This window comes from Lentinus tigrinus, assembly GCF_003813185.1.
Source record: "Lentinus tigrinus ALCF2SS1-7 unplaced genomic scaffold L226scaffold_7, whole genome shotgun sequence".
In the NCBI taxonomy this organism is placed as follows: domain Eukaryota; kingdom Fungi; phylum Basidiomycota; class Agaricomycetes; order Polyporales; family Polyporaceae; genus Lentinus; species Lentinus tigrinus.
In genome coordinates this window covers 1-19,146 of record NW_027137916.1, presented here as the reverse complement: position 1 = coordinate 19,146, position 19,146 = coordinate 1, and the positions used below count along the sequence as shown (strand labels likewise).

Here is a 19,146-nt window from a genome sequence, read left to right as displayed (position 1 = left end):
GTCATAGCTATCGCACTGTACGTTACGCCTGCTCGAAAGCTTGGTAATGGAATTGGAACGTATGAGGGTCTGTGGAAGAAATTCCATACGGACTGCGGCTCGCGCTACATGCAGTGCAATATATTCAATTAATATTGCCGTGGGGCCGCCCATGCACGCCATTCGAGACCTCGAGAAGTTCACTAGGGTACAATGTGCAAGGAATGAGCATTCAGATGTGCTCCACTATTTTTCGTCGGTCTGCACTCAAGGCTATCTCCACCACCTTAAGCTTTATTATTGGCAATCCTTACTGTCCGTAACACCAGGCGTCGCGTTCAAACGATTGCTCAAACGATGACTACTCAGGGTATGGTTCAGTTATTACATATAAATGCATTCCATAATTCCCATTCCGTTTCTTAGATGGACCCGCTTAGTGGCTGTCGCCCATGCCCATGGCATTCTTTGCCTTCTGGGTCATCGAGGGCTGATATCAGTTTGCGTGAGCATATGATACTAATGCGAGACCACCAACGTGGATGCATACCTGGGTCTCGTTGGAGTTGGAGCTGAAGGCGTCGCCGACCTTCTGGGAGGTCGACTTCTGGCTCTGGGGCTGCATGCTGGACGCAGCGGAATCGGACTTGCCCTTGAACTTGTCGCCGAAGTGCTCGGTGGTCGACTTCTCAGAGTCAGGCTAGAACGGGACGCCGTCAATACAAAGTCCGATATCGCACAATGATAGGACAAAATGGAGGAAGCGCACCTTCAGGGTGGCGGTAGCCTTGTCGGTGAAGCTCTGGCGGCCGGTGTCGGACATGATGACAATCGTGAGGTGGTAGTGAAATTAAGAGATGAGTGTGTAGATGACAGAGAAAAGGCGTGATTTAGTTGACCCTGGAAGTCGACCTGCATATATATATACTGGGCGGTGTGGTGGTGCACGCTTCAACACAAGGCCGAGATGACGTACTGCGGGGGCCCTTGGGGTCCCGCGTCATGGACGCGTCGTCGTCAACACCGAAGCTACCGCCGAACGGGCGTACATAGGTCTCTTGGTAAAAGCTGCGGTATGCTTCTTGCTCTAATATACCACTGCTTTTCTTTCCGATGTCACGCTCCTCTACTTGCAGACACAACTAGGCGGGGGTTGCCTCCAGAATGATGATTTAGACAATACAAACAATGATGCGAGCTTCGTTGGATAAAAAAAACCAACCTTGATGCTGTGCCTCCCGAATGCTTTGCTCGTTTGCTGGCCATGGGATGTCGGAGGACAAGCCTCAGTGGGGCCGACAGACGCCCGGTAGTCCCAGGCGTCTGAGTTGCCTTTTCGGTGCAGGACGGCTTTCCACGATACGACCACCACGTCACCACGATCCATGACCTAGACCTACCTCCCGTGAGTCTCTATCGACTATCCGTGGTGAGCGCAGAGTGTTAATTATCTATGTGTATGACAAATGGCTTCCTGTGGGTGTCGCAACTTGCTGATTGTACTCGAGCGGAATTATCAGGTGCTCCAGTACAACTCTATCCCTCTCAGCAAATGACAAAACGCGAGATACTTGCGTTGGTTCTGTTCAATGTGATGCAACAAGTCCTCTTACCTTCAAGTATGCGACACAACTATACCATATTTTATGTTCTATCGCGTCTCTTCCTGGTGCATCCGCAAGCTACCGACCAGTGACGCTGTTGAGGCTACCTGACATGGTCACGAGGTTTCGGTGATTATAACCGGATGTGCCACACTGGCCGCGATCGGATACCGATGTCATGTACTCAGGCACTGACTGCAAGCGGGCTCCTTCCTACTGTTCGGTCAGTCGAGATACCTTCGAGTCTTCACGGCCAAGACGCACACGCTGCAAACTGACAATGACAGGTGTCGTGTCCGATAATCTGTGCTCTTTCTGACGTTGCCAGCAAGTCACGAGGAAGTGGACAATGTGGCTCAGTTGAGACCTGGAATCCTCCCAGGTACCTGCAGCTCATGGCCCTTCGCTGCCAGCGACCACCTGGCCACGGATGATCGATTCGGGCCCTATATTGTCCTGGCAGACTTCCTTCGTTTGCACGTCACTCAAACCACGAGGTGAGCTCATTCATGAACTCACAACTCGCTCGGCTCACGTCGGCAACTGGTCAAGTTCTGCCGGTCCTTGGAAGAGCTATAACAACTTTCTGGGTCTAGATATCGATGTATGGCAACCATCCGACATTTGAGCGTTCACGGTTCTCAATATTACCGCTGCTTCGCGTGAGTAATCCGTCCATTACACTATAATTCTGACCGGAGACAACATCAGGAAGAAGGCGAAGGGTCGACTCCCTTTACCTCACTCCATCACGACCCTCGTGCAGTATCAACTACGGGTCTGAGTGCTTCCGCATCCCAACCGAAGTGCCACAAGAACCTCGGCGGCGCAGTTGTGACGAGGATAACCCTAACGAACCCGACGAGCGGGTTCTTATAAAACGAAGTGCGTACAGATTCGTCATCGCTGATCCCCCACTCATGAGCACTACTAGCATGCAGTCGAGTGTCGTGGAGCTGGGGCTGTGTCCGACTGGCACACACAGATGGGTCTGCAACCGGGTCCATTCTCGCGAACGGCACACGAGGATGCATGCGCGTGGCCATGTCGTTCGGGCACCCATGATCACTATGAAGGCATCGGTACCTTACCACGATGTGCCGATGTTCATGTCCGCTATATTCGAACCGTCTCAGCTGGTCGTGACCAAGCGGCAATGGCTGCAAATCTGCCAGTACTGTGCCCCATCGAGCCCGTTCTGACGATGTCCCAGCCTTCCCTCGCGGCTCAAGGGTTGTCGAAGTGGGCGCATCACGCGGATCATGCTGACACGCGCACGTGAGACGCGCGACTACCACGGTGCAACGCGCTCCCGCGTGCCATGCGACCCCCTCCTCCGCTCGACATATCTCACTGGGACTCATCATGCGGTCTGCACTTTGCTCAGCAGAAGCATGCATGATGTCTTCGTGCCTGCCTTATATGCGAGATGCCCACCTCGATTACACGCAAGCACACCTTTGCGGAAGCGGCGTCCACGACATGTCATCGTTTATCCGAGGTCGGAGGCCCGGACGTGCCAAAGCGAGTACGTTCTTCGGTGGCCAATCCGCTCGCTGTGAACCTAGGCTGACGCGTCTTGACTTCGACAGAGGAATGTATAAAGAGCCCCGAGAGCTGAGGGGGACGGCAGCTGCTGCTCGTTCTTCAGCTGTCCTAACTGTCCGGTCTTCCACCTCGCGATGCGTCTTCTTGTCCTACTGCCTTTGTTCTCTCTGTTCAGTCTGGTGACCTTCGTCGCCGGCCTGGGCACTTCATGCTCCGCGCCGGTCACCAAAGGGACTGCTGCTGCCAGCGCGCCCTTTTGGATGGAGCAGATCCAGCACCGAGGAAGTGCGCCTTTCAGTAGCAACCCTGGCGGATACCAGGTCTTCCGCAACGTAAAGGTTTGTGCTTCCAGAACTCTAGTCTCCCTCCCGCCGGATAGTTGATTCCTTCTTGTGGACTTCCAGGATTTCGGCGCCAAGGGCGACGGTGTCACGGACGATACCGCGGCGATTAAGTGGGTGGAGCCTAAACTAGTTCTGTTCGATCCTCGGAGCTAATGCTCGATTAGTGCTGCCATCTCTTCAGGCAATCGTTGCGGTAATGGCTGTGGACAGTCGACGTGAGCATTGCAGGTCACGTGCGCCGGCCTACTTGAGTCTCATCGTCATCGTGCAGTGTCACTCCTGCTGTGGTCTACTTCCCCCAAGGGTGAGCATTCCGTCGGACTAGAAGGAGATAGCGTATTGACTGTCCCTATAGAACTTACCTCGTTTCGAGCCCTGTCGTCTCGTACTACTATACCCAGCTCATTGGAGATGCCAAACATATGCCTACTCTCCTTGCCAGCAGCAACTTCCAGGGTATCGCCATCATTGGTACGTTGACGGACTGATAAGGTACTCGACACGACTGAGCTGACTGTATACTTACTAGATGCGGACCCTGGTTGGTACGTCAACCAGAACAACTTGTGAGTCACTACGCAAGGGACTAATTGACGCTCCAACTGACACCATTAACAGCTACCATGCTATCCGCAACTTCGTACTCGACACGACTCGCATGCCTACAGCGGCGACGGGTACCGGCATCCACTGGCAGGTCTCGCAAGCGACCTCCTTGACGAACATCGTCTTCCACATGCCAACCACTCCCGGCAATGCTCACCAAGGTTCGTCGTAGTCTGCGAGCGAGTTTCCATAGATGCCAGTCTAATCTTCTGATGCGCATATCGATAGGTATCTGGATGGAGAACGGAAGGTACGTCATACGATCCTGGACTCCGAGAATGTTGCTGACATAGCACTAGCGGTGGCTACATGGGCGGTGAGTAACTGCGGATCACGTCCTCCTTGGATTGACCTGACTGTCTTGAGCCGTAGACCTTGTCTTCAATGGAGGCAACTTTGGCATGTGGGTCGGCAACCAACAGTTCACCGTTCGCAACATTACCATCAACAACGCCAACACTGGTATGTCGGTTTTTTGCCTCTTTGGTGCTCGTTCACGCTGATATATTGGATTGGTAGGTGTGAGTATCATTGTTTCATCTTCGACATCACCGCCCGAGCCAAAACTTGGACATCTAGGTCTACATGAACTGGAACTGGGGATGGACCTTCCAGGGCGTCACTATCAACAACTGTCAGGTATGCCCCTCATAAGTACATCTTCGCACCCTCGTGCCTCATCGCCACGTCGTTCAGGTCGGCTTCGACTTCCACAACGGCGGCACCACGCAAGACCAGCAGGGCACAGGCGGCGAAGCGATCATCGACGCGGTCGTAACCAACACGCCCATCTTCGTCCGCAACACCTCCCCGAGCAACGGCGCTCTCCACGGCGCCCTCGTGCTCAACAACATCAAGCTCAACAACGTCCCGACCGCCGTCGGCGTCACGGGTGGCGCTGTCCTCCTGGCTGGGGGCACGACGACGATCAACTCCTGGGCGCAGGGCAACGTCTACACCGGCACGAACCCCACCGGCCGCTTCATCCAGTCGAGCATTCCCAACATCAACAAGGCCTCGAGCCTGCTGGACTCGTCCGGGAGGATATTTGGGAAGACGCACCCTCAGTACCAGGACTACACGCCCGACCAGTTCATCAGCGTCAAGTCGGCGGGTGCGCGCGGTGACGGCCAGACGGACGATACTGCTGCCATCCAGGCGGTGCTGAACCAGGTTGGTGTTCGACTGGTTCTATTGGGTGCTTGGTGCTGACGGGACGGCACTGGACGTGTAGTGGTCCGGTTGCAAGATCATATTCTTCGACGCCGGTGTCTACGTCGTCACGAACACTATCACCATCCCGGCTGGCACCCAGATCGTCGGAGAGGCCTGGGCGACCATCCTCGGCACTGGCAACCAGTTCTTTGACTACAACAACCGTATGTCGCTGGACACTAGTAGGACAACTCTCCTGTATTGACTTTCTTCAAGCTCGTCCTGTCATCAAGGCTGGAACAGCAGGATCCACTGGTGTCCTCGAGATCACCGACATGATCTTCTCAACTCGCGGACCAGGTACCTTCCCCATTGCAACGCTACGTTGCGAAGCAGGCTGACCAGACGTGTGCAGCTGCCGGCGCGATTGTCGTCGAGTGGAACGTGCACGATCCGGCAGGCCAGCAAGGCGCAGCCGGAACTTGGGACACCCACATCATCCTCGGCGGAAGTACGTCACCGTCATCCTCGCACGCTTCTATTTCTGTCCCCCACGCACCTCGCTGAAACAATCCAACAGAGGCCGGCACGAACCTCCAAGCCGGCCAATGCCCCACGTCCGGCGCGGGCGGGAACAACTGCTTCGCGGCATTCATGGCCCTGCACCTCACGCCGCAATCCAGCGCGTACCTTGAGGGCCTCTGGGTCTGGACGGCCGACCACGACTTGGACTCGGGCCCGCAGATCGACATCTACACCGGCCGCGGCATCATGTCCGAGTCCCAAGGGCCCGTCTGGATGATCGGCACGGCGAGTGAGTACTACCCCCCACCCCCCCAACCTCCCACCTCCCAACTCTGGGTGACAGAACGCTAATGAGGCGCCAGGCGAGCACAACATTATATACCAGTACTACCTCGTCAACGCCGCCAACCACTACATGGGTCTCATTCAGACTGAGACGGTACGTCCGAGTCGCTTGCTGCTGCTGCTGCTGTACGGATTCACGACTCTGCCTTCATGCTCACGTTCTGGTATTTCTCCATCCTCCCGCAGCCGTACTTCCAGCCGAACCCCGTCCCGCCTGCGCCGTTTATCCCCAACTCGGCGTACAAGGACCCCGCGCTCGGGCCGGGCGCAGCTTGGGCACTCACCGTCAGCAACTCGCAGAACATCCTCGTCTTCGGTACGTTCCCCTCCAGAGTCCTCTTCCTCCCTCTCCACACACCTGACCATCCACCATCCACCACCCAACTTGAACGAACGCGTGCAGGTGCCGGTCTTTACAGCTTCTTCCAGGTGCGCAGCCTCGTCTATCTAGTTCCGTCCGTCCATGCACACAGCTGACTTCCTCGACTTCTCTGTCTATCCGTCTGCCTATCCGTCCTTTCGCCCACTTTGCCCGACTCGGACGCTGTACAGAACTACGCCCAAGACTGCCTGAACACGTTCAACTGCCAGCAGCAGAACGTGGACATCGACGCGTCCTCCTCCATCGCGATCTACCTGCTCTCCACCGTCGCCTCGCAGTACATGCTCAGCGTCAACGGCCAGGGCGTCGTCCCGAACTCGGCGAACAGGAACGGGTTCGCGCAGACGCTCTCCGCGTGGACGCGCGCGTGATGCAAGCTGCGGAGGAGGGCGGGGCGTTGGCTGCAGCTGGGTGGGTCGAACGGCGCGCGTTGCGGGCCTTGGGAATAGCATTGCAACGATGGAATGGGGAGTGGGGAATGGGTTAGATAGGACGAGGGGTGTGACTGGAGCGCTCTCTCGGTGTAGGTGACTCGGGTGAGGAGAGGAGAGGTGAGGTGAGGTGAGGTGAGGAGAGGTGAGGTGAGGTGAGGTGAGGTGAGGTGAGGAGAGGTGAGGAGAGGTGAGGAGAGGTAAGGTGAGGAGAGGAGAGCAAGGGGAGACCTTCGAAACATACTGTATACTCGTACTATGAATATTCAATGAACACTTGCGCTCGACTTGCTGAGCACATCATGGCGACCGGTTGACGACGTCTCTTCTCTTCAAAGTTGGCACGCATTGAACGCCACCTTGGACGACGACAATATAAATGCACCTTGGAGATCGCAGGCTGCGACTCGGACATGAGAATTGGCATGTCCCCGGAACGACACCAGGCGGGGACTCGGATTGCTGAGTTGTTAGTAGCTAATAGCTAATAGCTAGTGAATAATAGTGCCTCTGAGGGGTTCGGGCTGGTAGCACTGGAGGTCATCAGTCATCACGAAATGTGAAGTCGGAAATCACTGGTATGTACTATGCAGCATCTGCAGGATCCATGCGAGCGACTCGAATGTCAACGGGACACATGCACATGCACATGCACTGTGTCCTCATGAACGCGAAGGATGGCATGGGAAGTACAGCCGGCGCATACATACCGTGACGCACCAGAAGATAAAATGAAAAACACAACACGTCGTCGAGGTGTACCGCTTTCCTGGGCGGGCTTCAAGTTGTAGATGGTCGACCAAATAGATGCTTGTACCCTGTAGCTGCAGTGATATTGGGTCTTCCTGCCGAGCGCGGGTCTTCCTCCAACACTGAACACACAAGCACACATCCACACATAGAGTGTGCCCATAAAAATAATGATACGACGTTACCAACCAGACGCAATACGGACGCCAGTCTCCTCCGCCTTCATCTGCACCTCCGACAACACCATTAACGTTAACGCTAACGCATTCCCATCGACGGCCATATAGTCAATGCCTGATCTCCCCCTCCGCATTTGCGTTTACATCCCCATCCCCATCCCCATCCCCATCGCCCTCACCCGCCCTCTCCTCCCTCGCCGCCTCCACCTCCTTCTCCAACCACCTCAGCACGACCTCTCTCTCCGCCTCCCCACCCATCTGCCCTTGCGCCCCTTGCGCCCCTTGCCCCTCCTGCCCCTGTTGCCCCCGGAGCACCTTCAACACCCGCTCCCCCACCGCGAGCCCGCACTCCTCCGCGCGCCCGAACCCGCTCAGACACTCCTTGCGATACTCCGCCTCCGCGTACCCCAGGATCGCAGGCACGCTCCGCGCAGAGGGCACGTACGTCCGCAGCAGCAGCGGCAGCGCGACCACGATCGGGATATCCGCCGTGAGCAGGTCGAGGTCCGCCTCCAGCTCCGCCACCGGCGTCACCTTCGGACTCGCGCCTACGTTGGTGGTGTTGTTGTGGTAGGTGTTGTTGTAGGTGGCGCCAGAGAGAGGGGCGGAGGCGGAAGCGGAGGACGAAGAGCGCACCATGACGGCGGAGGCGGCTGCGGCAGTCGCAGCGGCGGGCGAGTGCACCTGGATAGACTCCAGGAGGGCGATGAGCGCGCTGAGCCCGTCAAACGCCTCGTCGACGACCTCGCGCGCGAGCCGCGTCTGCGCCTTATCGCCCGACGGGCGCGGGAGCAGCGCGAAGAGGTTGTACAGCGCGCGCGCGTCCGCCGCGACGGTGGGCCCGCGCGGGGCGGCAGGCGACGGCGGGCTCGGGGGCCGCGACTGGGGAAGCTTGAGGGTGAACCGGCTCGGGGGCGGGGTCCCCGGAGGGCTCGTGAGGCTCTTCTTCGAGTCTTTCGGCTTGAGGGTCGCCGTGCCTGCGGCGGGCGATGCTGGCGGGGACGAAACGGGCGACGGCCGGTGCGACAGCGCCACCATGCCACGCCAGACTAGCGAGATGACTAGGGAGGCGAGCGCGCTCTCTGCGTAGGCGGAGGCAACGATGCGTGACAGGGCGCGGGCGTGGATGGGAATCAGAGTCTGGAGAGACATGATGGATGGGTGAGGCACAGGGGACTTGATCGCCCCTGAGGTCTTGCCAGCGGTGCTACTGGGTGCAGGGGGTGCGGGTACAGTCTCCAGCCCCTCGATGAGAGGCATGAGCTCTGCCTTGATGCCGTTGAGGAGGGGGTCGACGACGCGCTTGACGATGGAGACGAGGCTCTCGCGGATGGTCTTGAGGTTCTCACCTCTGGTGTCGGCATCTACGCCCAATCTCATTTCGTCGAAGGACTCCAACAGCTCTCCAGCAAAGGTAGCGAGGGCCACCGCGTGTAGCTGCGTCGCATTGAGGTTGGGTTCCTGTGGCGTGGGTGCGGCAGGGGTGTGGAATGCCGGAGAGGAGATGAGCGGGATGAGCATGTTGGACAGGTTCATCTGTAACACCGAAAGGGGACGGTGAAGGGTGCGAATGACCGCACGATAGAGATGGGTGTTCTCTTTGGACGCCTTGACCTCGCTGCAGCAGTCGACAGGTTAAGTCATGAAACGAGTGGCAGAACGACGGTTACTCACGAGACAATCAAGGAGCCGAGCGTGCGTCCGCGGCCAGTGGGCAAAGGCCGCCTGCCGGCGAGCAGTTCTCCAGGAGCTCCAGGGCCAGGGGGCTGGGCGAGGGCTTTGGAGACGGCCTCGCTGAGCTTCAAGCTGAGGACTTCCATGAACGAGCCGTCTTGGACGACGGTCGAGTTTGGGGGAGCCTGAGTTGCAGCAGGGGAAGGCGAGGGTCGCCGGAAGTTGGAGAGGGTAAGCTTGGACAAAGGGCGGGCCCGATCAGCAGGCGCAGGGGACTCCTGGCGGGGAACGGGGGCAGGAGAGGTGGGGCGGCTGGAGGGGCGGAAGAGGGCGGTCGGCTTGAGAGTGTACATTGCGGATGCGGAATGAGGTCGCGTAATCCGAAGAGGTGTGTGTGTGTGATGGGAGAGGTATGCGGTGAATAAAGTGTCTATATGTCTATGGTCGTGTGAGGCCAAGGGTGTGCTGAATACTGTGTGTTGCGGAGCAGGCGACCTGGATCCGACAGCAAGTGTAGACGAATTTAGCCCATATGGATGGATGGAATTAATGCCGGTTGTGGGAGATGTCGCGCAGGAAGTCCTAAGGGGGGCGGTCTGTGTCGACGAGAGGGAGTCCAAGCGGTCCGAAGTGAATGTTGGATGTCAGATGTGGAGCGCTATGAACGACGAGCATTAGCAAACGACGGGGGACAAGGGCAGAGCTCGACGCACCAGGGAGAGGAGAATATCATATAGATTGAGGGAAGACCGCGAGAGGAGGCGTTGCGAGAGAGCAGCGGGCGACGGGGAGAGGGAGGACCCTTGACGGCTGCAAAATTCTCGGGACGCTATAAGACGGAGGGAATTCCCACGCTTGCTCCGCCACTCGCGAGGCCGCACTCCCGGTGGCGCCCTGCTGCTGCAGCGTCTGCACCCTCGCGCGGTCGCAGCTACTGTGGCTATCAGCATTGTCCGGATCACACCAATCGCCGGCTTTCTCTCATTTTCCGACGCGGACGCTTCCCGGTCGCGCAGAATTCGTGCTCGTCGCCCGCATCAGGAAGATCTGCGCGTCGACAAGCCAGCGAGAGCCAACGACCGTTTCCTTTTGCTTACGTTCCAGTTTCGTTGTTTCGTCCCGCCGCGTCTGGCTCCGCCCGCGGCCCCGGCCCACTCGACGCATCGTCCGCGACGCGTCGGTGGTGGTCAACTCCTGCGGGAGAACCCGGGATATCGGTCGGTCTGGTACGCGTACATAGATATGTTCTTTTATCTGTACTAGTGTACTATCGTCCATTGAATACAGGCCCCTCGAGAGTGACTAGTGACCAGTGACTGGTGACGTCACAAAGGGCGCTGAGCTCATCTGCATCCGCAACGCTCCATGCGCTATATGGCGAATTCAGCTCGCCCAACACCCTGCGTCAGACGACGTCACAACAAGACAACGCCTGCATCCCGCAGCTGCTTGCAACCACCAGCACGGTCCCCGTTTCACAATAAACCTAACACGCCCGGGTGATACACGCCGCAGGGACGGCGACCAACACACAAGGCGACACCCTCGTTCGACACGGCAGGCGCCACGCCCGTCGCCCTCCCGCCTGCTTCGCTCTATTGTGCCATCCATCTATCAGCTGTCCCGCTCGAATGAACTGAATGAACGGCTTGTTGTGGCAGCCTTTCGGCGCGGGGCAAGCGGCCTGGCTTGGCAATGCGGCCACGATGGAAATCGCGATGGTCAGATTCTCCTCCGCGACGCCTTGCTCCTGTGCTTGTTCCCGGGCATGAGGCAGCATCTGGATAAAGAACCTCCCTCGCCCTCGCATCCGAGCCCGATGTTTCCCTTTATCCATCTATCCAGTGGCGTGGCCGCATCTGCATCTGTGTCCGCCCAACGTTTGTTCTGAACTCTTGAGCTTGTTGCGCCAGGATAGGCAGGTGTCGTGAAGGTGGGTGGCACGCGCGTGCAATATTCCTCCCATCGAACCCCATCAGCAAGTAACGACAGCCCGGTCGTCCAAGACGCACAGGCGATCGGGACGTGGAAGCCCTCCTCCGGTGAGTTATCCGACTTCTCATAGAGAAGAAGCCCGTCTACTTACCCCAGTCTCACTCCACTCCCAGGCCTCGATCGACTCGCGTCTGCTGGACAATATCCGTCTCCCGGTAGCCCGAGGGTCCGCGACGCTATCCGACCAAGTCTCTCACAGCAACCTCAACGGAAGACGTCCGCGATCACCCCCCAATCTCAGGCGTTCCGTACACACACCGCGCGCAATGCACAGGCATCCCGGAATCGAGGTCCTGCTGCACATGGAACAGGCGGCCTCGCCTCGTCCACTCACTCCCGAGTCTGCAATCTGCAGTCGTCCGCAACAGCCCGGCCGCGGTGACGGTTGACCTATTCTGAGCACCTGAGCACCGCGGCGCGCCACGCGGCGCACCCAGACCCGCAATCGAGGCCTCTTCTGAATTTTGAATCGTCGTTCGTCCGTGTCGTCCGTTTCCTCCCGTACATATAGCGTTGACTCCGAACTCGGACTTGGGCACCGCGCGCACGTACATACTGCGGTCCACCAGCCGCGGTCTCTGCCATCTGACAGTCTCGATCGTGGAAGGTTTGAACACACCCGTCAAACCGCGCGAACGGACGGACGCCGTCCATGTGCGAGTTGCCTCTATAGATCTGGCAGCCTGCTTCACCTCGCCTCTGCGCACCGAGTGTGTGCTCCCGCGTCTATGGGTGCTCCGTCGTCCACGGCCGTCCGGAGAATGGGAGAAGATCGTCGGAGTTCGCACACGGGCACGGTACTACTACTATAGCTAGTCTCAATCGACCGACTGACGCCGCCGTCCATCCTCCCGCACAAACCACGCAACTGCCTACAGGCTTGCTCGTACCCGCCCGGGCCGCCGCTCGCACCGCGGCCGAATTCGCGTTCCTAGGCAGCTGCAGCTCTTGCGCTTGCACTTCAAGAGCGTGGCCTGTCTGCTAAGCTCTGTAGTACTCGTCCGCGACCAGTTGGCGTTCCTCATTGAACGCGAACGCGAATGCATGAGCGCAGACGGTTGCAAGAAGGGCCGCACACGTACGCCGAGCACGAGAATTGGCGCGGATCGCAACTCTTGGGCAGTCTCCTGTCTCCTGTCGCGGCTTCTCAGATCTGAGGCCTGAGGCCCAGCTGAGGAGCCTACATACGTCGACCGCGAACCTACCCAACTGTATACGTATACACTACCACTGCCAAACTCGCACGCGAAGTTCTTAGTGCAGATACCCCGTCAGGGCTTCAGGGGGCCACCGTGTCCGTTAGTACTTAATCCGTGTGCCCCTCGTTGCTGCCCATGCCATCTGGCATTCGACATCCCAATATCCCAATACGGCACGGAGTCGTCATCGCCCTCGCTCTCCCGGTGCGCGAGACTGTCGTGTGCCACCCATAGCAAGATGCAAGACGCCCTGCGCACGCCGAGCACGAACATTGGCGCGGATCTCACTCTTGGGCTTTCTCTCAGAGGCATTGCCCACCTCGACATGGGAAGTGCCACTGCCTCCTCCCACTGTCAGGTCGGCCAGCCACGCTGCCAGCTCCCAACGCTCGAGCCTCGCGCATCCTCCGCCCTCCGCCTGAGCCTGGCATGTCATCTCTCCGGAGTCGGAGTCCGCAGTGCTGGGAAGGGCGGAAGCCGCCGCGGCACCCTACGCCTTGGCGATGGGAGAAGCCTTCGGTGAGAAGGAGAAGGTCACGACTCCCAGGCGTGCTCGCAGCTGCCGTCACGGTGTCGGTGTCGGTGTCTGCTGCAGCTGCCAGGCAGCAGGTCGGTGGGCTTGGCTCAGCTGGGGGGTTCGAGTTCGATTGCGGTGGCGGACTTCCCCTTCCCGGCTCTACATATTGTACTTGGAGCTGCCGAGAGTCACTCATTGTCCCCTCTCGGCTCCCGCCTGTGTTGTCGCCATCCACATTGCATGTAGTAATACAGGCCTCACCACGTGAGTGGGCCGGGGCAGACAAAGGCACTCCCTGCTCGGGCGACGACTCGACGCGGCATCGGTACCCCTTGCCAGCGAACGTTGATTGAGGCGGAGCAGGCTTCGCGATCCGAGGTTGAACCTTGTCACCTAGGCTCCGAGGCTCAAACAGGCACTGCGCAGGGCGGGCCACGTTCGATCGCGTCGATGCGATTGTCCTGGATACTATCGACTCCGAGTGGTCGCGATGATAGACACCACTGGGACGTGTGTATCGTATCATCTTCTACTAGTACTTACAGTCATTCTAATTCGCACGCTGTCCGTCACCAGAGCGTAATGGTAAGAGGGAGAAGTCCTGAGGCATGAGCAACTGGTCGCGTGAAAGAAATCCTGCGACTTTTGGGCGAGAGGGTCGAGGTCGACAGGGACGATTCTTGGGGCGGTCGTCGGTGGGTTTGGTTCTTGGGCGGCAACGGTTGGTGAGGATGGTTCTTGAAGCTTGAGGACCAGGCGGCGGAGACGAACCCTGGGCAGCAGTTGCGATTTGCGTCGCATAGTACTAGTAGTCCTGCAGAGCCGCAAGAGGATACTGCGGCCACAGATTGGTTCCACTTTGCAACCGTGAGATCGTATAACGTGAGGGCAAAGACCTTCCATCTCCAAGTCGTCCGGGGGAGTATACGCGATGATGGACATGACATGACATGGCTGGCGTGGACCTCAAACTCCTCGTCGCTGAACTTCACATCAGCTACTATATTCTCGAAAAGGACGGAAACTCGGGGATTGGAGTCTAGTACTTAGTACTCACCGCAGTCCATTCTTATCTCTGAAGAGTTCAGCAAGCGAGTGAGGATCCAGTACTCATACTTAGCGAGATCCCGTCCACATCAACGGGAGAGACCCGTGTATATTGGAGCTGTGCTGGATGGAGGTGTTCTGCGAGGTGACGACTGTCGCAGCGATAGAGCCCGGCTCAATTCGGAGGAATACGACCCCTTAGGCCTTAGCCTCCAAGACCGTAGATTTGCCGTGGCATACATCCTTCAGGAGAGTAGTGAGGAGTGTGATGTCTCGACCTATGTCTGCCTCCGTTTCAGGCGTCCAGGGGATCCGGCCATTAGAGACGGCAGAGGCTCTGTGTTTCACTCGTTTGTGGGCTGACCAGGTGGGAGGAGGGCTGGGAGTAGCCCTAACCCCCTCCGAGTCTCAGCCGCGCGGGCATGTTAGGAGCGCCGGGCCGCCCGCCGTTACGCGGGATCGACCCTCGGAATGACCACCTTGCCCAACTTTGAGTACCGAAGGTCTGAAAAGTTGCGTATTTGAGGCGAAGATTCGGGGGTCCGTACGTACACCGTGGTACGAGTTGGACAATGAGCATACCAGTACTGTTCATGCCATATACGTAACAATACAGAGGTCAGTGCTCGACGAAACGGCGAGAGGGCCAGCTCCTTCGTTGGTCCCACCACGATCATGTCCGGATACTACTAGGTACTCACAGACTCCCCCGAGAAGACTAATCTACAATGTACAGACCGATACGATTGAAAGCCACACAGAGGAGTCCAAATGGTCCATCTCCGAGTCCGGCGGAAGCTAGTCCAGTTAGTCAGTAGTACTGCTGTACTCGGGCGGGGGCTGCATCCTGTCCTCGCGCAAGCCCTGCACCAGCCTCCGCAGATGCTCCACCTCAGACCTCAGCCCCGTCAAGAACGCACTCGGCAGCGAGCTCGCCCCGGTGGAGATCTGCTCCGAGGATGGAATGGAATGACCCGCCTCAGATAGAGGGGAAAGTGAAGACATGTTACGGTCGTGTTGATGCATCAAGCGGGCACGTTCGCGTTCGCGCTCGAGTTCGCGCTCGCGCGCCGCCTTCGAGCTGCGTACCCCGACGAAAGGAGGTGGGGTGCCTCCGCCAGAAGCGTCCGTGTCGCCTTCGAAAGGGTAGGGTAGGGTAAGGTCGAGGGATCCTTCCTCTTCCTTGTGTCGGCGGTGGGGGGATAGGGAACGCTGCGAGCGGCCACCACGCCGTTTCTTGCAGTATATGAGGGTACCGGCTCCTGCTATGAGGGCGAGGAGCACGACTCCCCCTACTACGCCGCCTGCGATCGCGCCGACGTGAGACTTTGACTTGTTTCCTGTCCCAGCCCCGTTCGGGCGCGAAGTTCCTGCAGACGGCACGACTATTGTCGTGTTGGGAACGCTGTGGATAGGCCGAGTCAGCATCAGCGGCTCGGCTTCGTACTCATACCTGGATGAGAGCCACTTACTTTAACGCTAGGTGCGCGAACATGGCACCGAGAGCTGGGCTACATAGGAAATGTAAACCAAGTATTAGTCAACAGCTGAGCGCGAGGTGGAATGCCAGTTGCAGCTTACTTACCCGGCGACTCCGCCACCGCTGCTCACACGGTCACCGGTATCAGCATCGTAGACGTCCGGGTACTTGCCTGTGGTCTTGTTCGTGGCGGCCCTGTCCCAGGCGTACTGTATCAGCTGGTCGCGGACCCCGTCGTCCGTGACTGTGGCGGACGTGAGCAGGGTCCAGGCTGATACGTAGGTCAGGAGATTCAGGTTAGCGTTGCGGAGCTGAGGTAAACGGAAGAGCGTACCGGTACTCGCGGTCTTGGACAGAGCGCTCACGTAGTCGATCGGGAGGCCCAAAGGGGAGGCCTCTGGAAAACAGAAATGAGACTATATTCACAACATGGCGAGTTTCGAGCCTCCGCACCCGTTTGGAGCAATGTCTGGTAGTATGCGGTCTGCTTGGCCAGAACCTAGAGATATCACGATTGTTCAGATGGCCAAACCGCGTGGTCCGGGGCAGATGCAACTCGACTCACATCTCTGGATACCAAGTTCGTCTGGAGTAGGAGGTCAGCGTATACGTTGTACATCATCGCCCATGAAGACTGGTCTCCGTATTGGCCCAATAGATGCTGCTGATCGCTTGACTGCGCGAGGGAGAGCCACGAGCTTGAAAGGCTATTAGCCTGGCTCTGCAGACACAAAAACAGAAATTGTGCGACGATGAGATGATAGAGCAGGAGGATACGTCACCGCGTAGGATGCAACATACGTCGTAGTACTCGGCGTCGGAGTCCTCCTGGACGGCACGACTGATCTCCGCCATGGCTTTCACGCCGATGATGCCTTTGATTGCAAGGTTCGTCAAGTTGGCGTTACTCTCGCCATCGGCTGTGTCCCTGCAGGATTGGTGAGTACGGTACCAGGTACGTGTGCAAGGTGCCCAGTGAAACTCGCAACGCACTGGTTGGACGGAGTCAACGCGTTGCTGACTAGATAGTCCGCCCAACGCTTTGCTGTGCTGTACTGTAGAGAATGTGAGAGGGACACCATAGTCAACTTGGCGTGAAACATACATATTGGGCCAGGAGTGACCCGTCGCCGGAGACCCGCGCATGCGCATACATCATGACCAGCATGTTGCCGGACTCTACGGTAATGGCTGCAGTTAGTATTTAAGCACCTTGAGTTGTGGGGTTACTTACGCTCGACGCCTTGCGAGTGCGGCCCGTGAGTACCCGTGACGTTCGGGTAGGTAGTTCCTGTGCGGCGTTCATTCTCAGGACTCTCCGATAAAATGCGAGTTTCGCGTGACTTACCTATGTCTTGCGCTGCATACGGCAGTGCGGATTGGTTAGACTGATGATCTAGAAGAGGAGCGAGCAACGCTCCTCCGAGGGACGCATTCAGGTACAGATAAGCCGGGAAGGCGGCGAACATGCGCTCTACGGGGTTCACCCGCCTTGAGCAGCAGGCACAGTCAGCAAGCAGGACTTTGCCCCGACACCATGACGGGATGTATCACGCACTGAGACTCAGAGGATCCGATGTCCTTCATGAAAATCTTGACATCCGATGCGTCTGTAACATCGCCAGGCCCGACTGTGATGTCTAGGCCACCCATCACTTGGCGAGCTACGAGGGAGATGAGGTCTACATATTCAGACGAGATCTTTGAGGCGTCGCCCATGACTTTCTCGTCGAACGCAATGGCCCTTCTGAGCGCAGCGGGATAGTCGGCCAGAAAGGCATCGATCTGGAGGAGATATCAAGACGTCAACGGAAGAAGATCGACAGATGAAGTTGGAGCGCGCTCACCAGCGTATCAATGTCGGAGTACCGCGTTGTCCAGTATGGACGGCGTAACTCTATAGTACCGGAGCTCGTACTGTATTGTACGACGGGATCACGGACGTAGCCAATTGCCCAGGTTACTGGGGATGGCGTAGATTGGATGTTGCCGAGGTCCACTGCGAACGCGACGTCATACCATGGCCTAGACAGTTGTTGTAGGGGTCACCGTCGGTACGCATCATCCATGTCCTGGACTGTACTTACTTCCCCAATGGGCCAGATGTCGTCGAGTCCTCCGCATTCGACAAGTTGCCGAAGTTTATAAATGGATGTTGTGTGTCCCTGCTGATCGCCCATGTAAGGCCAGGTCTCTGCAAATGGCCGCCACATCAATTTCGGCATGCTAACGATACTCCGTGCCGGTAACAGAAAATGCTCACCAACGTCGTCGCAAGGTACCCCTTTCCATCTTCCGCCTGGTCGGCGACTTCGGCGTATGGCTGGGGTTGCTCGGGCTCAGTCTGGTGATAGATGCTCGTCGCAGTACGGGAGCTTTGCCAGCTAACGAGGCCGCCGCCCTGATCTCCCTGAGGCCTGATCCCGGTGACGAACTCTACGGACCACTGAGGTCAAGGAACGAGGAACATAGTCGATACGTTAGGCTGTCCTTACCGGATGAGAGCTCGGTATAAAATTGTACTAGATGCGCCGCCCCGTCTAGAGATTGCGCTTCTACGGAGATGTAGGAGAATGGAGTCGACTGGTTGACCCAGTCTGAGGGCTATTGGCACCAGTGTTAGCCTTGCACATGGCCTAGGAGCGAGTATTTACCTCGATCGGAGTCAGGAAAGTGACTGTGACGTTCATCGGCCCTGCTTGCATGGTGAAAATGGATCGTGTCGGGGTGATCTTGATGTCCGTAACATTTGCGGTACTGTTCTGGAGGTTATATTGGCCCATCCATGCATATGTGAGTCCATCCACTCTGATATTGCCACCCCAACTAATAGTCGCCTACACTGGGTGTCAGCACCGTAGGGGTGGGCAAGTAGTGAAGAACACACCCCATTCCAGAACTCGAGCCAGGAGTTTGATAGGGGCTGGGTGTCAGCGGGGCAATTGTACCACATGCTGAAATGCGGAGAGCGAATAGCTAAAGGAACGGCTGCCTGAGGGAAGAAGGTTTGTTGGGCGCATACTGTGACAGGAAGAATAAGAGTCGCGATGTAGAACCATCATCAGGGAAAACTCCCCGCGAGTATTAGCGCTAAATTAGATAGGCCTCGGCACTCACGATTCAATAATGATACTCAGACTCTATAATCCAACTAAGTGCGGGCTAATGGTCACTCATGAACGAATAGCAACAGTCAGAAAGCGATAACGCCAGTGTTAGAAAGGCAGATTCTGCGCGCGAGACAGAAGACTGGTGGTGTACTAGTGCGCGCTACAGAAATGACATGCAGACTGCGGCAGGCATGAGCGCAGCACAGTCAGCAACCAGACTTATACATAATCAGATGCATGCAGCATGAGAATCCCCTTGAACCCGCCTTCCTTGTA

General features: G+C 57.5%; 5 protein-coding genes across 5 annotated transcripts; 1 reads left to right on the top strand and 4 right to left on the bottom strand.

Moving 5' to 3' along the window:
• Positions 1-415: 415 nt before the first annotated feature.
• Positions 416-802, bottom strand: L226DRAFT_569012 (uncharacterized protein; the record flags this gene model as incomplete). Its single annotated transcript, XM_067684240.1, has 3 exons — positions 416-469; positions 530-679; positions 749-802. The coding sequence occupies 3 exons, from the start codon at positions 800-802 to the stop codon at positions 416-418; spliced, it is 258 nt and encodes an 85-aa protein (XP_067537324.1).
• A 2,463-nt stretch (positions 803-3,265) lies between these two features.
• L226DRAFT_544401 (beta-1,3-glucanase) lies at positions 3,266-6,859 on the top strand (the record flags this gene model as incomplete). Its single annotated transcript, XM_067682272.1, has 20 exons — positions 3,266-3,469; positions 3,536-3,585; positions 3,640-3,690; positions 3,747-3,779; positions 3,831-3,946; positions 4,005-4,041; positions 4,094-4,242; positions 4,310-4,331; positions 4,381-4,397; positions 4,454-4,551; positions 4,661-4,720; positions 4,778-5,254; positions 5,316-5,460; positions 5,513-5,596; positions 5,652-5,747; positions 5,817-6,050; positions 6,124-6,200; positions 6,293-6,422; positions 6,510-6,535; positions 6,659-6,859. The coding sequence occupies 20 exons, from the start codon at positions 3,266-3,268 to the stop codon at positions 6,857-6,859; spliced, it is 2,307 nt and encodes a 768-aa protein (XP_067537323.1).
• An 875-nt stretch (positions 6,860-7,734) lies between these two features.
• On the bottom strand, positions 7,735-10,325 carry L226DRAFT_611195 (uncharacterized protein). Its single transcript, XM_067686249.1, has 3 exons — positions 10,236-10,325; positions 9,523-10,180; positions 7,735-9,466 (listed from the first exon to the last, which is right to left on the bottom strand). The coding sequence occupies exons 2-3, from the start codon at positions 9,873-9,875 to the stop codon at positions 7,957-7,959; spliced, it is 1,863 nt and encodes a 620-aa protein (XP_067537322.1). The 5' UTR covers positions 9,876-10,180; positions 10,236-10,325; the 3' UTR covers positions 7,735-7,956.
• A 2,466-nt stretch (positions 10,326-12,791) lies between these two features.
• L226DRAFT_349668 (uncharacterized protein) lies at positions 12,792-14,257 on the bottom strand. Its single transcript, XM_067674138.1, has one exon. The coding sequence runs from the start codon at positions 13,757-13,759 to the stop codon at positions 13,019-13,021; it is 741 nt and encodes a 246-aa protein (XP_067537321.1). The 5' UTR covers positions 13,760-14,257; the 3' UTR covers positions 12,792-13,018.
• Positions 14,258-14,860: 603 nt separating this feature from the next.
• On the bottom strand, positions 14,861-18,713 carry L226DRAFT_611194 (uncharacterized protein; the record flags this gene model as incomplete). Its single annotated transcript, XM_067686248.1, has 18 exons — positions 14,861-15,685; positions 15,753-15,791; positions 15,866-16,031; positions 16,095-16,157; positions 16,214-16,259; positions 16,326-16,481; positions 16,562-16,688; positions 16,754-16,815; positions 16,866-16,939; positions 16,995-17,051; positions 17,109-17,251; positions 17,319-17,545; positions 17,608-17,785; positions 17,848-17,954; positions 18,024-18,196; positions 18,256-18,364; positions 18,415-18,597; positions 18,648-18,713. 18 exons carry the CDS (start codon positions 18,711-18,713, stop codon positions 15,088-15,090), a joined length of 2,574 nt encoding a protein of 857 aa, XP_067537320.1. The 3' UTR covers positions 14,861-15,087.
• Between the last annotated feature and the right edge of the window lie 433 nt (positions 18,714-19,146).